This window comes from Panthera leo, chromosome C1 (assembly GCF_018350215.1).
Source record: "Panthera leo isolate Ple1 chromosome C1, P.leo_Ple1_pat1.1, whole genome shotgun sequence".
Lineage (NCBI taxonomy): Eukaryota > Metazoa > Chordata > Mammalia > Carnivora > Felidae > Panthera > Panthera leo.
The window spans coordinates 187602149-187619926 of record NC_056686.1 but is presented as its reverse complement, the minus strand read 5'-3'; the positions used below and the strand labels follow the sequence as shown (position 1 = coordinate 187619926).

At 38.2% G+C, this 17778-nt stretch overlaps 1 protein-coding gene across 4 annotated transcripts in view; it reads left to right on the top strand.

The window, feature by feature from the left end:
- The window catches only part of ICA1L (islet cell autoantigen 1 like), an 89505-nt gene that overhangs the window by 49939 nt on the left and 21788 nt on the right, over nt 1-17778 (top strand). For 3 of the 4 annotated variants that reach the window (XM_042949768.1, XM_042949769.1, XM_042949767.1), the window contains exons 11-12: nt 9572-9826; nt 17155-17244. In XM_042949768.1, the coding sequence (XP_042805702.1) occupies nt 9572-9826; nt 17155-17244 (345 nt within the window). Of the gene's footprint in view, nt 1-726; nt 802-9571; nt 9827-17154; nt 17245-17778 lie in introns of all 4 variants that reach the window. The other variant, XM_042949770.1, reaches the window with a different exon arrangement.

The window sequence follows — 17778 nt, the reverse complement described above, 5'->3', positions numbered from 1 at the left end:
TACTGAACATCATAGCTCATCCTGGCCTACCTTAAATGTGCTCAGAACACTTACTTTAGCCTACAGGTGGGCAAAATGATCTAACGCAAAGCCTGTTTTATAATAAAGTGTTGAATATCTTGTGTAATTTATTGAATACTGTACTGAAACTGAAAACAGAATGGTTTTATGGGTACAGAAGTTTGTAAGTGTATCGGTTGTTTACCCTGTGATCACATGGCTGACTGGGATTTGTGGCTTGTTGCTGCTGCCCAGAATCGTAAGAGAATATTGTATTGCATATCACTAGCCCGGGGAAAATATTAAATTCAGCACTCGAAGTACAGTTTCTATTGAATGTGTATCTCTTTTGCATCATCATAAAGTCAGAAAATGGTAAGTCAAACCATTGTAAGTAGGGAACCATCTGTGTGTGTGTGTGCATATATACATATGTACCCACATATGTACATGTATATACACATACACAAACACAAATGTAATCTTTATATATGGCTCTTTAAATTTTTACATCTCCCTTTTAATATATATTAAATATAAATATATATATAATATAAATATAAATATAATATAAATATATTAAATATATCTCCCTTTTAATATATATAAATTATAAACTGATTTGGCCAATTGAACACTTAAACCAATAATTACAAAATATTAACAGCAAATAAGCATGCTAAATTTGTCCTTGTTCAACTTACCTTTTATGTGCTTTTGTTTCAGCAGCCAAAGATCACAAGGAAAACCATTATCAAATAAGAGAATTTGGAGCACCTCAGTTTTCTAACTCTGAAAATGGTTAAGAAATTATAATTTCATCATATAAATGGATAATGTATTATTTAAAATTCTTTAATTTAATACTTAATTCCTCAACATTAAAACCTGTATAGGTCTCTCTATACAGGAATCCAATACCTGTGCTTCTACTTTGTAGCACACTGAAGTGGAACTGAAGTCATTATTTGTTTTGTATGTTTGGGCCCTTGTCCAGATGTATCTGTGTAACTGTGAGGACCATGTCTATCTTACGGTCTAGTGTACCTCCGCTATCCAGCAGTTGTGGACACTCAGTAGAAACTACCTTGAATATCTTCCCCAAGCAGTTATGTTGCAGATATTTTCTCCCGCTTTGTCATTTGTCTTTTGACTTTTCATGTGGTTGTTTCTTGCCTTGTAAATTTTTAAAAATAATTTAGTGTAGTCAAATTTATCAGTCTTTTCTTTTATTGGATTTGATTTTTGTCATATGAAGAATCAGGTTAGAAAAATTCATTGATGGTGTCTTTTAGTATTCGTGTACTTTTTTTACATTTATTTATTTTATTAATGTTTATTTATTTTGAGAGAGAGAGGAGAGAGAGAGAGAGAGGGAGCGAGCATGAGTGTGGGGAGGGGCAGACAGAGAGAGGAGAATCCCAAGCAGATTCTGCACTGTCAGCACAGAGCCAGACTCAGGGCTTGATCTCACGAACCTTGAGATCATGACCTGAACCAAAATCAAGAGTCAGACACTTAACCGACTGAGCCGCCCAGGTGCCCCCACATTTAGACCTCCAATTCATTTGGAGTTTATTTAGCCATATGGTATTAGCAGTGGATTAAATGTTTTCTTTTATAAGTGGCCATCCTTTTATATCATTTTTTTTAAATGCCATCTTTGCCACAGTAATTTGAGATAACTTCCAATCATATACTAGGTTTCTGTTTGTATTTAGGTCTGTTTGCATGTTTGTTTTTCAATATAAATTAAAAAAAATTTTTTTAATGTTTATTTTTTGAGAGAGAGAGAGACAGAGTGTGAGCAGGGGTGGGGTAGAGAGAGAGGGAGACACAGAATCCGAAGCAGGCTCCAGCCTCTGAGCTGTCAGCACAGAGCCCAACGCGGGGCTTGAACTCATGAGCTGTGAGATCATGACCTGAGCCGAAGTCGGATGCTCAACTGAGCACCCAGGTGCCACCCAGGTGCCCCTCAATATAAATTTTATATCATATTGTCCAGCTGCATAAAACCCATTGTTCCTTTTATTGTGATTATATTAAATGTGAAAAACTGACAGCTTGATGGTGCTGAGGCATCCTAACCAGAAACAAGGGACATTTTTCCTATTTGTTAAAATTTTCTTGTGTATCTTTTATATACAGGTTTTTTTAAATATAGGTTTTGAACAGTTTTGTTTTTTCTCAGTATTTTATCTTGTTTGTTGTCACTGTAAGTGAGGTTTTCTTTTCCATTACATATACGTGTGTGTGTGTGTGTGTGTGTGTGTGTGTGTGTGTGTGTGTGTGTAAATAATCTTTATGCCCAATGTTGGGCTTGAACTCATGACCTTGAGATCAAGAGTCACATGCTCTACCAACTAAGCCAGCCAGGTACCCCTTTCCATTATATTTTTAACTGGTTATTAATTTGTGTATATAAATAAATGCTGTTGATTTTTTTAAACTTCTGATATTTATTTATCTATTTATTTTTTGAGACTGAGAGCAGAAGCTGGGGAGGGACAGAGGGAGAGAGAGAAAGGGAATCTTACGCAGTCTCCACACTCAGCATGGAGCCCAACATGGGCCTCTCTCTTACAACTGTGAGATCATGATCTGAGCGGAAATCAAAGAGTTAGAGCTTAACAGACTGAGCCACCCAGGTGCCCCAAAATTCTATTGACTTTTTGTATGTTAATATTATATGTTGCTACCTAGAATTTTTTTTATAGTTTGAGTTAGTTTTAGCATTGATTTTCTAGCATTGTCCAGGTATACCATCATGTCATATGCAAATAGATATAATCCTGTTTTTTCTTTACCAGTTCTTGTTACTGTAATTGATTTCTTTTGTTTAATTGCATTGGTTACTACCTCCAGAACCAGTTGAATATTAGTGGGCATTTCCTAATTTTAGTGGAAGTTCCTGTAATGTTTCTGAATCAATTAAGATGTTGGCTTTTGAAATGAGGTATAGATTTTGTGACGTTAAAGAAGTATCCATGGGGTGCCTGGATGGCTCAGTCTGTTAAGCGTCCAACTCTAGATTTCAGCTCAGGTCATGATCTCATGGTTCATGAGATTGGGTCCCATGTTGGGCTCTGCGCTAACAACACAGAGCCTGCTTGGGATTCTGTCTCTCTCTTCCTTGTCTCTCTCTCTCTCAAAATTAATAAACTAGAAAAAAAGAAAGTATCCATACACTCCTAATTTCTTAAGAGTTTTATTAGGAATGGTTGTTGAATTTTTCCAACAGCTTTTTCCATATCTATGCCAGCAGTTATTTGATTTTTCTTCTTAAATGTATTAATATGATAAATTATATTAATAGGTTTCCTGATACTACACCATCTTTGCATTCCAGTTATAAGTCCAGCTTTGTCATTGTGCATTAATCTGTTGATATTTTATTTACTAATTCTGCATTGCAGTTGATTTCCCTGTGAAGACATTTAGGCCTGGTGCATTTTTTGTGTTTTCTTCTCAATGGAAATTGTTCTGTTTAACCTTTCTATATGTACTAAAATCAATTTCAGCAAATTATATTTTTCTCAAATTCTTCGTTTTGTCTAGATTGTCAGATATTTGTATAGATTTGTATAAAATCTTGATTTTTAACAGCTTTATTGAGGTGTAAGTTAAATACCTAAAAATTACCAATTCTGAGTGTAAGATTCTATGATTTTTCGTAAATTTATAGAGTTGTGCATGTTATCACCTCAGTGAATATTAGAATATTTCCCAAAAGCCTCTTGTACTTGTTTATAATCCTTGCTCCCACTCTGTCCTAGAAAATTACTAATCTGATTTCTGTCTCTCTAAATTTCCCTTTCCTGGACTGAAATTGTACAAAAGTTCGCCCTTGTGTCTGGCTTTTTATGTCTGCCATTAAGCCTAATGTTTTTCTAGATTCATCCATGTTGTTGCAAATAGCAGTAGTTCATTACTTTTTGCCCCCTTGTTTTATTGAAAAATACACATAAAATTTACCATCCTACCCGTTTTAAGTGTATACTGGTATTAAATTGTGCAACCATCACCACCATCCATCTCTAACTTTTTTCATTATAAAACTGAAAGTCTGTATTCATTAAATGATAATTACCCATTCCCCCACCTCTGCCCCTAACACCCAACATTCTCCTTTGTTCTCTATGATTTTGACTATTCCAAGTACCTCATGTAAGTGGAATCATATAGTATTTGTCCTTTTGTGACTGGCTTATTTCACTTAGCATAATGTCCTCAAGATCCATTCATGTTGTGGTATATTGCAGAATTTTCTTCCTTTACAAGTCTGAATAATACTCCATTATATGTATACACCACATTTTGCTAACTATAGTTTATTTGTATTTATGAATGTATTCCATTGTATGGTTATACCACATTATATTTATCCATTTATCAGTTGATGGACATTTGGACTCTTTATAGTTTTTGGCTGTTGTAATTCTGTTGCTGTGAACATTCAAGTACTTCTCCTAGTATAGACATAAGATTTATTTTTATTGGTTAGATCCCTAGAAATGGAACTGCTAGGTTATGTGGCAAATTTGACTTTATCTTTCTGAGGAACTGCTAAATGGTTTTGCAAAATGGCTCTACTACTATTTCATTCCCACTAGCAAAGTATGAGGGGTCTAGTTTCTCCACATCTTTGTCAACATTTGGTATTATCTTCTTAATCATGTACATTCTAGCGCTTTTAATTTGTGGCTTTAGTTTGCATTTCTCTATCTATGATGTTGAGTATCTTTTCCTGTGTTTATTGGCCATTCATATATCTTTGTTGACAAATCTGTTAAGATCTGTTGCCAATTTTTTAATTGGGTTATTTACCTTATTATTAAATTGCACAATTATTCTTCATACAAGTTGTCAGACATATGACTTGTAAATATTCTAGTCATCTTATTTTCTCAATTTTGCCTCTTGAAACACAAAATTTTTTAAATTTTATGAAGTTCAACTTAACATTTTTTTTCTTCTATGGGTTGTTCTTTTGGTATCACATCTAGATCTCCCTACCCAAGATTACAAAGATTTTCTCTTATGTATTCTTGAAGTTTCATAATTTTAACTCTTATCTGTGGGACTATGATCATTTTGAGTTCATGTATTGTGTGAGGTAGGTAAGGTTTATTTTTGTTTTTGTTTATTGCATATGTATATCTACTTGTACTAGTACCATTTATTGAAAAGATATTCCTTTATTCACTGTATTTTCTTGGCATTTTTGTTAAAATCAAGTGACCAAAAAAAATGTAAGGGTATGTTTCTGGATTCTAGTTTCTGTTCCACTGATCTATATACCTGACCTTGGTCAGTACCCTACTGTCTTGATTACTGTGGCTTTATAGTAAATTTTGAAATTAGGTAGTATAAGTCCTACAACATTCTTTTTTTTTAAATTTATTTATTTTTGAGAGAGACAGAGCGTGAACGGGAGAGGGGCAGAGAGGGAGACACAGAATTGGAAGCAGGCTCCAGGCTGTCAGCACAGAGCCCCACGGTGGGGCTCGAACTCACAAACCACGAGATCATGACCTTAGCGGCAGTCGGACGCTTAACCGACTGAGCCACCCAGGTGCCCCTACAGCATTGGTTTTTTTTTCAAAATTGTTTTGGCTATTCTAACTTGTATGCATTTCCATATAAATTTTACAATCATCATGTTGAATTCATACATCAGTTGGAGTTGATTGCTATCTGGACAATATTGTTCCTTCCAGTCTGTGAATGTGGAGATTTTTTCCTTATCATTGGCTTTCAGTGGTTTGCTTATGAAGTATCTAGATATGGATCTCTTTACATTGATTCTACTTGGGTTTTATTAAGCTTGTTGGATGAGTACATTGATGTTTTCAACAAATTTGGGACATTTTGTCCATTATTTCTTCAAATTCTGCCCCGCCATCCTTTTGAAACTTGTTTCAAATTGAAACTCTTATTGAATTATTGAATAATTCAATTGAAATTTGTTGAAACTCTTACTTCTGATGTTGGCCCGCCATTTCACTTAGATACTGTGCATGTTTCTTCATTCTTTTTTCTTTTCTCAGTTCTTTGGGTTGCATAATCTGTCAGTCTATCTTAAAGTTAGCTAATTCTTTCTTATGCTAGTTCAGATCTACTGGTGATCCTCACCAGTGAATTTTTCATTTCGGTTATTGTACTTTTTTTTTTTTTAAGTTTTTTAATGTTTATATATTTTTGAGAGAGAGAGACAGACACAGCGTGAGTGGGGGAGGGGCAGAGACAGAGACATAGAATCAGAAGCAGTCTCCAGGCTCTGAGCTGTCAGCACAGAGCCCAATGTGGGGCTCAGACTCACCGACCGTGAAATCATGTCCTGAACTGAAGTTGGATGCCCAACTGACTGAGCCACCCAGGTGCCCCTCAGTTATTGTACTTTTAAAACAAAATTTTTTTAAGTTTATTTATTTTGAGAAAGAGGGCGTGCACACGCAAGCAGGGAAGGGGCAGAGATGAGAGAGAATCCCAAGAGAGCTCCACACTGCCAGTGCAGAGCCTGACATGGGGCTCAATCCCATGAACCATGAGATCATCACCTGAGCTGAAATCAAGAGTCGGACACTTAACTGACTGAGCCACTCACATGCCCCAGTTACTGTACTTTTCAACTTCACAATTTCTATTTGGTTCTTTTTTGTAATTTCTGACTCTTTATTGATACTCTCTATTTGATACAGTATTGTCACAACACCTTCCTTTGCTTTTTAAAGATTGCTTTAACAAAATTTTCAGCTTTACTGAGGTAAAATTGATAAATAAAATTGTAAGATGTTTGAAGTGTGCTGATATAATGTTTACCTTGTGAGAGGATTCTCTCCATCTAGTTAGTTAATTACCCTATCTATGAACACACTTCCTTTACTTTAATCATACTGTCTTTTAGTTCTTTAAATGTATTTATAAGGGTTGCTTTGAAGGTTTTGCCTGTTAATATGACATTTGGTTTGCTCTCACAGGCAGTTTGAGTTCCTGCCTTCTTGCCATTGTTTGGTCATACTTTACTATTTATTGTTTGTTTTGGCCTACCTTACTGTTTTTTGTTGGAAACTGGACATTTTAGATAATACATTTTAGCAACTTTGGCTACTGGTCTTCTCCTTTGGGGCTTGTTGTTATTATTTGCTTGCTTTATTTGTTTAGTGACAGGCTGGATTATTTTGGTGAAGTCTATCCCCCCTCCCCCAGCCCCTCAGCTCCCAACAGTGGAAAAGGAATACAGAATTAGGTTTACCCACAGTCACCCTGGGATGACAGTTTGTTTTGGTAAGGGTTCTCTTTGACAGTCCCTTTCCCTGATCACACCCAGCTGTTAAACACCACTAATTTCCATATCATTGATTTATTATTTTTAAGAATGCTCTGGATCATAAATTGTTCTACAAACAAAACCAGTAAAATTTGGACTCCTGTGAGAGGATATTTTCCAAGGTCACTGAGATTTATTCTTACCCTACCTAGGTAGGCTCGTCCCCATTGGCTTTTTCCCTGATTCTTTCAGGCAAACTAGTTGGCCTACATTTTAGCCTGTATGTCCAATGAGTCTTCCAATCTCTTCCCAATTGCTTTTCACCACAGCCTTCACTGTTCTGGGGAGTATCCTTAGGCTTGAATTTCTCTGTACTTTGTTGCAAAGGAAGTCAGTTCTTTGGGACAAGATTTGGAGCTATTTCATAGTCTGCTTCTCTCTCCAGGCAAAATCTCTAAGTTAGGGCTTTATCTGGGAATGAAAACAATGACATGTTTCTGTATAAGATCCTTGCTCTGGGAGCTGAGTGCTAAGTGAGGAGGGTGATGGTAATCTCAGGTCTTTTTGGCCTGCCTTTTCCTGAATGAAACTACCACATTATGAGCAGGGTCACATGACCCAGGGCTCCTGTATTCTCAGCATGCCACACCCAAATCATAGTCTCAATCTTATGACTGGGGTCTTGTTATCTGGGTGGGAAATGGGAGCTTGCACCTCTTGTTAATTTTTTTTTTTTTTTCAACGTTTTTTATTTATTTTTGGGACAGAGAGAGAGCATGAACGGGGGAGGGGCAGAGAGAGAGGGAGTTGGGACAGAGAGAGACAGAGCATGAACGGGGGAGGGGCAGAGAGAGAGGGAGACACAGAATCGGAAACAGGCTCCAGGCTCTGAGCCATCAGCCCAGAGCCTGACGCGGGGCTCGAACTCACGGACCGCGAGATCGTGACCTGGCTGAAGTCGGATGCTTAACCGACTGCGCCACCCAGGCGCCCCGGGAGCTTGCACCTCTTGATTGTACTGTCCAGACTTAGCCAATAGGTAAGTGAGGACAGGATATGAAATGCTGATACCCTGCCCCTCCTGAGAACATAACTCTTGACTGAGACTTGTGGGAGCAGGAGCCCTATGTTCTTGGCTATACAGGGTGAGAGTGGAATTTCCATCTTGCTTAACTGGGAAGGGAATGGTTCTTAGTTCACTTATCATAGTCTGAATTTTCATAGATTTTCTTGAGTAGGTGTTTCCTCATTTGATGTGTGTCCTTGGAACAATTTCTAGAGACTTTAATGATTGTTTTTTAAACATTTTTTACCAGTTATTTAAAAACTGGTATGCCTGTCCATAGACTTCCCCACTCTATCATGCTGGAAGCCTTTTTCATTTTTATCAGTAAAGGTGTTCAGGATTATTTTTTCTCTATTAATTGCTATTTAAGTATCCATGGATTATAACATGAAATGCCTTTTTTATTATTTTTCAGAAATTCCATTGCCCTTTCAACCAATAGTTGTTTAATAGAATGTATTTAAATTTACAAGTGGAAGAGCCTTTTAGTTTTTCAGTTTCATTTTTTAAATTACTTCACTTTCTTGGATGTTGTTTGTAGTATTTCCACTTTAAGAAACTCATTGATTTTTATGTGTTTGCTTTAGTATAATTTTGGTGAATTTTCAATGTGTGCTTGAGAGGAAAATATATTTTCTTTTTCTTTTTTTTTTTAAGATTTTATTTTAAGTAATCTCCACACTCACTGTGGGGCTCAGACCCACAACCCTGAGATCAAGAGTCACACGCTCTACTGACTGAGCCAGCCAGGCAGTCCAAGTGTATTTTCTGTTAAGTTTATTTACAAAACCTATCTTAGTGATTACTCTGTTTAGATTTTTTATATCTTTACTTTTACCTTTTGGGCATATTTTTTACTGAGAGTGGTATATTAAAGTCTACTGTTTTTTACTGAGAGTAATTAATTAAATAATTAAATTCTATGATCATTAATTTGTTTCTACTTCTTGCATCCCCTGTAGTTTCTGCCCTAAATAGTGGCTGCTTCATTATTTCACACTTAGATATTCATGACTATTGTATCTTCATTGTGAAATGTGGTCATTTTGATCTATAGCCTACCCAATTAGAAATAATTTCATGTAAACTTCCAGTCAGTTTAATTGTTCACTAAAATTTTGTTAAAAAATTATGTTAATGTATAAGAACAGTGAACCAAATTTGATTTGCCCTACATTTTACTCTCCTTTCCTCGAAAAGAAAAGAGCCATTCTGTTTTTATTTTCATTCAACAGTTGCAAAAGATTTACCTGTTGATTCACTGGAAGATGATTTTGAGAAGGAATTCTCATTTCTGAACAACCTGCTAAGTCCTGGTTCTTCAAGTACTAGTGAATTTACCCAAGAATGCCAGACTGCCTTTGGGAGCCCCAGCACCAGCCTCACATTCCAGGAGCCTTCTGTGGGGTCTGAGCCTCTTGCTCATTCTTCACGATTCCTTCCTTCACAGCTCTTTGATCTTGGCCTTCATGCTGTTGGAGCTTTCAACAGTAAGTGTCTATGAAACATTTGGACACCCATGACTTATTTTATCCTTGTGAAGCAAAACTATGTGCATGTGGATGCTAAAATCAACAAGGATATTGATTTTAACTTTAGTACTACTAGATAAAATCTGCAGTCACACGCATCAACTGAAAAAAATAACAAATATTACTACTGGAGTATATCAGTAAGACTGAAAAAAGGGCTGCTTTCCTCCCACCTCCACCAAACCCCACATTTTCTGTATTGACTTTCCCAGATGTCTTCTCAACATAGAAAATCAGTGTCTTATTTTAAACTCTTGACCTGCTAAGTTATCCCTACTTATGGCAGGTCATATTGTTTCTTCCATCTAGCAAAGCTTGGTGTGTTCTCTTCCTGTGGGTTTAGAGTAGATCCTGGCAACTCCTGGGCAATGCAGCAGGACTGGAGGGTTGTGGTAGAAAGCCGGGGAAGGTTGTTTTCCTGAGGAAAGGGCCCTCTGCTTTGTGTTTATGTCAGGGACTCCCTCTACTGACCTGCTGTCCCAGCAACGTGTAATCAACCTAGCACCTTGGGAGTCATTTTGCTCCCCACTTCCATATTTGTTGCTAAGTGCTGTCAATTCTATTTCTAAAATATGTCTCCAATTTCATGCTTCTCCTTTCTTCCTCTATTATCAGAGGCATTTAGAGCCTTGTTTGGTTTCCTGGGCTGCTGTAAGAGTCCTCCTACCAGACCTCCCAAACCCCAGGTCATCTTCCATGCTTTCATGGAAGAGTTCTTTCTCCAAGAAGCAGATTCTGATGTCAGCACCCTGCTTACATTACAGTGAAGGACCATGGGCTCTAGGGTAAAACCCGTGCCTGCATTTCCACTCTTATCTCTTACCTTACTTCAAAATACTTATATGTTCTTTTCTAAATTTATTTATTTATTTATTTATTTATTTATTTATTTATTCATTCATTCATTCATTCATTCATTCATTGATTCATTCATTCATTTAAGAGAGAACATGAGTTGGGGAGGGGCTGAGAGAGAGGGAAACAGAGAATCCCAAGCAGGCTCCACACTGTCAGTACAGAGCCCAACATGGGGCTCGAACTCACGAAACCGTGAGATCATGACCTGAGCCAAAACCAAGAGTTAGACACTTAACTGAGTCACCCAGGCACCCACAATCCTTTCCATTTTCTGTAAATGTATTGACTATTTTTAGATCCCTCTGAGACATCACTGCTTGTGTTGCTGCTTTGACTTATGATGTTCAGTAATAAAACATAGGCTTGAGCCTGTGTTTTAGGTTCCCAGTCCAGCATTTTCTCCATGGTGGCCAACCAACCCTTGAATACTTCTTCAGTACTGCCCAGTGGAGTGGTTTCTGCCACCTCTGGCCTCGCATAGTGCTTTATATGTTTTCATGGCTGTGATCATAGTTCATCTTGCCTTCTGTCCCTATCTTTCACCCCCTAGTAGATTTTATCCTTGAGAAAATGGTTCACAGCACCTAACAGTGTCTTAATGCATTGTACTTTGTATTAAAATACTTTGTTCATACCGTGTCTGCAACACCATCATACTTTGTCCAGCCTGCAAGTATTTCAAGGACACAATCTGTATGGTGATTTATCTTTGTCCTTTCTATGACAACAGCATAAAGTTAGCTCAATAAATAAAATAAATATCAGTTAGGGAAGCCTGGCTGCCTCAATTGCTAGAGCATTTGACTCTTGGTCTCAGGGTCATAAGTTGAAGCCCCACATTGGGCATAGAGCCTACTTAAAATAGAGGTGCCTGGGTGGCTCAGTAGGCTAAGTGTTGGACTTTGGCTCAGGTTACAATCTCTTGGTTGTCAGCACAGACCCCACTTTAGATCCTCTGTCCCTCTCTTTCTTTGCCCTTCCCCTGCTTGTGCATGCATACACACTCACATTGTCTCTCTCTCTCTCTCTCTCTCAAAAATAAACATGAAAAAACTAAACTAAGGAGAATAGGGGAGAAGATGGCGGTATAGGAGGACGCTGGGCTCACCACGTCCTGCTGATCACTTAGACTCCACCCACATCTGCCTAAATAACCCAGAAAACCACCAGAAGACTAGCAGGACAGACTCTCCGGAGCCAAGTGTAGACAAGAGGCTGACAGAAGAGGGTAGGAAGGGCTGAGAAGCGGTGCGCACTACACAGACTGGTGGGAGGGAGCCGGGGGGGGGGGTGTGTGTGTGGAGGGGCAGCCTACCCAGCAAGGCAAAGCCCCCATTCTGGCTTCCAAAAGTGGAGGGGCTGGACTGCATGAGTTCTGACAGCCAGCAGGACTTAACATCTGGAATGTTATAAGTCAACATTGGATTGCTTGGAGATTGGGAGGGCAAGAGGACACCGGGAGGGAGAGGTGTTAAGCCCTGGAAGACAGAGATCAGCTCGGTGGTGGGGAACAAAGGCACTGGCCAGCGTCATATCCCTCTCCTATCCCCCAGCCGAAATCCCAAAGGAACCAGTTCCCGTCACCAAAGTTCCTTGCACCTCACGAACACTCAGTGCCGTGCTTCTGTCATCCATCCCTCTGAGGGTCTGCCTCCCTCCTGGTGCTGCAGGGCCCCTCCTGCCCCTGTGCACCTTGCGGATCCACCCTGGCTAATACGCCAGATCCCATCAAAGCAGCACCACAAGCCTGGCAATGTGCAAGTAGCCCAGACAGGGGCCACACCACTCCACAGTGAGTCCTGCCCCTGGGAGAGGGGAAGATAAGGTACACAGCGGTCTGACTGTGGCCCCAGCAGTGGGCTGGGGACAGACATTGGGTCTGACTGTGGCCCCGCCCACCAACACAAGTTACTCCAGACAGCACAGGGGAAGTGCCCTGCAGTTTGGCGCCACCCCAGGGACTATCCAAAATGACGAAACAGAAGAATACTCCTCAAAAGAAACTCCAGGAAGTAGCGGCAGCTAACTAATTGATCAAAAACGGTTTAAGTAATATAACAGACCATGAATTTAGAATAATAGTCATAAAATTAATTGCTGGGATTTAAAAAAGTGTAGAGGACATAGAGGATCTCTTGCTACAGAGATCAAGGGGCTAGTTTATAGTTTCTATAAACTATAGAAAGCTTATGAAGAAAATTGAAGAAGACATAAAGAAATGGAAAAACATTCCATGCTCATGGATTGGAAGAATAATATTGTTAAAATGTCAGTACTACCCAAAACAATCTACACATTCAATGCAATCCCAATCAACATTGCACCAGCATTCTTCTTGAAGCTAGAACAAACAGTCCTAAAATTTGTATAGAACCACAAAAGACCCCAAATAGCCAAAGTAATTTTGAAGAAGAAGACCAAAGCGGGAAGCATCACAATCCCAGACTTTAGCCTCTACTACAAAGCTGTAATCATCAAGACAGCATGGTATTGGCACAAAAACAGACACATAGACCAATGGAATAGAATAGAAACTCCAGAATTAGACCCACAAAAGTATGGGCAACTAATCTTTGACAAAGCAGGAAAGAATATCCAATGGAAAAAAGACAGTCTCTTTAACAAATGGTGCTGGGAGAACTGGACAGTAACATGCAGAAGGATGAAACTAGACCACTTTCTTACACCATTCACAAAAATATACTCAAAATGGATAAAGGACCTGAATGTGAGACAGGAAACCATCTAAACCCTAGAGGAGAAAGCAGGAAAAGACCTCTCCGACCTCAGCTGCAGCACTTACTTGACACATCCCCAAAGGCAAGGGAATTAAAAGCAAAAATGAACTATTGGGGCCTCATCAAGATAAAAAGCTTCTGCACAGCAAAGGAAACAATCAACAAAGCTAAAAGGCAACCAATGGAATGGGAAAAGATATTTGCAAATGACATATCAGACAAAGGGCTAGTATCCAAAATCTATAAAGAGCTCACCAAACTCCACATCCGAAAAACAAATAATCCAGGGGAGAAATGGGCAGAAAACATGGATAGACACTTCTCTAAAGAAGACATCCAGATGGCCAACAGGCACATGAAAAGATGCTCAATGTCGCTCTTCATCAGGGAAATACAAATCATAACCACACTCAGATACCATCTCATGCCAGTCAGAGTGGCTAAAATGAACAATGAGGAGACTATAGATGCTGGCGAGGATGTGGAGAAACGGGAACCCTCTTGCACTGTTGGTGGGAATGCAAACTGGTGCAGCCGCTCTGGAAAACAGTGTGGAGGTTCCTCAAAAAATTAAAAGATAGATCTACCCTATGAGCCAGCAATAGCACTGCTAGGAATTTACCCAAGCGGTACAGGAGTGCTGATGCATAAGGGGCACTTGTACCCCAATGTTTATAGCAGCACTCAACAATAGCCAAATTGTGGAAAAAGCCTAAATGTCCATGAACTGATGAATGGATAAAGAAATTGTGGTTTATATACACAATGGAATACTACGTGGCAATGAGAAAGAATGAAATAGGGCCTTGTGTAGTGACATGGATGGAACTGGAGAGTGTTATGCTAAGTGAAATAAGTCAGTCAGAGAAAGACAGATACCGTATGTTTTCACTCCTATGTGGATCCTGAGAAACTTAACGGAAGACCATGGGGGAGGGGAAGGGGGAAAAAAAAAGAGGTTAGAGTGGGAGGGAGCCAAAACATAAGAGACTCTTAAAAACTGAGAACAAACTGAGGGTTGATGGGGGGTGGGAGAGAGGGGAGGGTGGATGATGGGTATTGAGGAGGGCACCTGTTGGAATGAGCACTGGGTGTTGTATGGAAACCAATTTAACAATAAATTTCATATTTAAAAATAAATAAAAAATAAAAAAACTAAGCTAAAATAAAAATCAGTTAAATCACTCAGTAAGAATTTAACCTAGAAGAAAGGACAGTATTATTTGATAAAGAGGCACTCTATCTAGGATAATTCAGATGTTTTGCTATAAAATTTTAGAAAACAATTATTCTTGCATACATATCTAACTGACCTAATAAAGATTTACAAACAGATTCATTTTCCACGTGAATACCTTTTGCTCTTTCTCCTTAACTTGCCACATCTCTAGCAGCACTGAATTCTTTTCTTATTTTCTGGCAATACATTATGCACAATATTTCTTTATCACTTAGAACATCTGTTCTGGTCCCTGCCTGCAGGCTGACAGACGTTCCCATGCAATGACTGAGGCAGTTGATACTCAGTGTTTAATGAGTGTCTTGTTCAAGATAACTAGGCAGTTTAAACAATTAAGAGGGAACCAAAATCTGGTCTTCTGCCTCCTAGTACAGGACTCTTTCTACTTGATTCACCTTTTCTTTATGTCTACTTCTTTCTCTCCTGTAATGTAAACCAGGAAAGTGAGCTGCCCTGAGTTAGAAGATCTGTGTTCTAGGAACCCTGAGTAAGAACATGGGCTTCAAATGATCTCTTCTGTACAAGGAAGGTAGTAGACAGGATAATTTATATTCCTTTCTACTGCTGTGTTTTAATTATAAACTAAATAATTTTTCATGTTACAGAAAATATTTCACCATATTCATAATACTTTTTACTTTTAAGATTTTATTTTTAAGTAATTTCTACATCCACCATGAGGCTCAAACTCACAACCCCAAGACCAAGAGTCTCACGCTCCACTGACTGAGCCAGCCAGGTGCCCCTCATAATGATACTTTAAAAAAAATTATTTAAATTTCATTTAGTTAACATATGGTGCAGTATTGGTTTCAGGAGCAGAACCCAGTGAATAGTCACTCACATATAACACCCAGTGCTCATCCCAACAAGTGCCCTTCTTAATGCCCATCACCCATTTAGCCCATCCTCCCACCTCCCTCCCCTCCAGCAACCCTCAATTTGTTCTCTGTATTTAAGAGTTTCATATGGTTTGCCTCCCTCTCTATTTTTGTCTTATTTTCCCTTCCCTTCCCCTATGTTCATCTGTTTCTTAATTCCACATATGAGTGAAATTGTATATTTGTCTTTCTCTGACTTACTTAGCATAATACACTCTCGTTCCATCCACATTGTTGCAAATGGCAAGATTTCATTCTTTTTGATTGCGAGTAGTATTTCATTGTATGTATGTGTATATATCACATCTTCTTTAGCCATTCATTAGTCGATGGACATTTGGGCCCTTTCCATAACTTAGCTATTATTGATGGTGCTGCTATAAACATTGGGGTACATGTGCCCCTTGAAATCAGCATTTTTGTATTCTTTGGGTAGATACATAGTAGTGCAATTGCTGGGCCTTAGGGTGTTTCTATTTTTAATTTTTTTAATGTTTATTTTTGAGAGAGGGAGAGAGAGAGACAGAGTGTGAGCAGGCAGGGGCAGAGAGAGACAGAGTTGCAGAATCCAAAGCAGGCTCCAGGTTCTGAGCTGTCAGCATAGAGCCTGATATGGGGCTCGAACCCACGAGCTGTGACATCATGATCTGAGCTGAAGTTGGAGGTGTAACCAACTGAGCCACCCAGGCACCGCTCTATTTTTAATTTTTTGAGAAACTTCCATACTGTTTTGCAGAGCAGCTGTACCAGTTTGCATTCCCACCACTATTTCAAAAGCATTCCCTTTTCTCCGCATCCTCACCAATATCTGCTGTTTCCTGAATAGGTGTAAAGTGATATCTCATTGTGGTTTTGACTTGTATTTTTCTTATGATGAATGATGTTGAGCATCATTTCATGTGTCTTTTAGCCATCTGAATGTCTTTATTAGAAAAGTGTCTGTTCATATCTTTTGCCCATTTCTTCACTGGATTATTTGTTTTTTGGGTGTTGAGCTTGTTCATAATGATACTTTTTAATAACTGCATAGCATTTTGTCACATTTATCTTCTATAATCTGCTAAATTCCTTCCTTGCTTTTTTGACTTTTTCATTATATAGATAATGCTGCAAAAAACTTCATCATACATGTACTTTTTTTCCTTCAGTTAAATAACTTCCTTTAAGTAAATTTCTGGAGTAAGATTACTGAGTCCAAGGGTATAAACATAGTTAAAGTTTTCAAGATTCTAATTGTCAGGTGTATTTCCTCTCTCCCAACTCCTTAGAAATTCTCTTTCTATGCCTTATATATCTGCAATTATTTAAAAAGAACACTTGTATATTTATATCAAAACCACTTTGAAAACTGTTAGGAAGTCTGATCTAATTCTACCTGGAAATAAACTTGATGATTTGACTACATAATTGCAGATACATTTTAAGTATTTTCTGCCTCTTATATTGTAGAATCACACCCTAGTAGAAGGATTAAAGTACTCATTAGATATTTTTACGTTTTCTTGTCTTTTCTGATGCTACTTCCTATTTGACTAACAGTGGATAATTCCTTACTTCCCTCCCCGCTAGGCTGGGCCTCTGAAGGGGGATTAGAAGTTCCTCTTTCACACACTGATAACCAGCCAGTGCCTTCACAGAGTCCAAGGAAATTAACAAAGTGTAAGTTATTTATTTCTATTCTTTATTATCATATTAACAATTAGTTTCAGTCACATAAATTTAGAAAAGAATTACTTTATAGTCTTTGCCTCATATTGTCCAGGAAAATATTTTGTTCATAATGAATTAAAATGAAAGTTATACCAGGCTATCCCTCAGAATAGAAAAAATTGAATAGAAATTGTGAACTTGTCATAGTAAATTCTATACTTTAATTTTTTAAATATTTTGTACTAAGGTTTGTTGGTAATGGATAATACCATTAAGATAGAAGGTGTTCTTTGATTACAAGATGCCCATTGACAAAGAGTGCATTCAGGCCTTTAGCATAGGACCTGGTACATAGTAATTGCTAACATTTGTTGAGTACTTACCATATTATTGTCTGCAGAACTGGTCCATGTTGTAGTTACTATGTAGGGTATGCATAGAAAACAGATACTCTGTCAGGATTTTAGATACATGATAATCTTAGTCACTAATGTTGATTTTTAAAAACTTTGATTGGAAAGCATTTCAAATGTACAAGTGTTA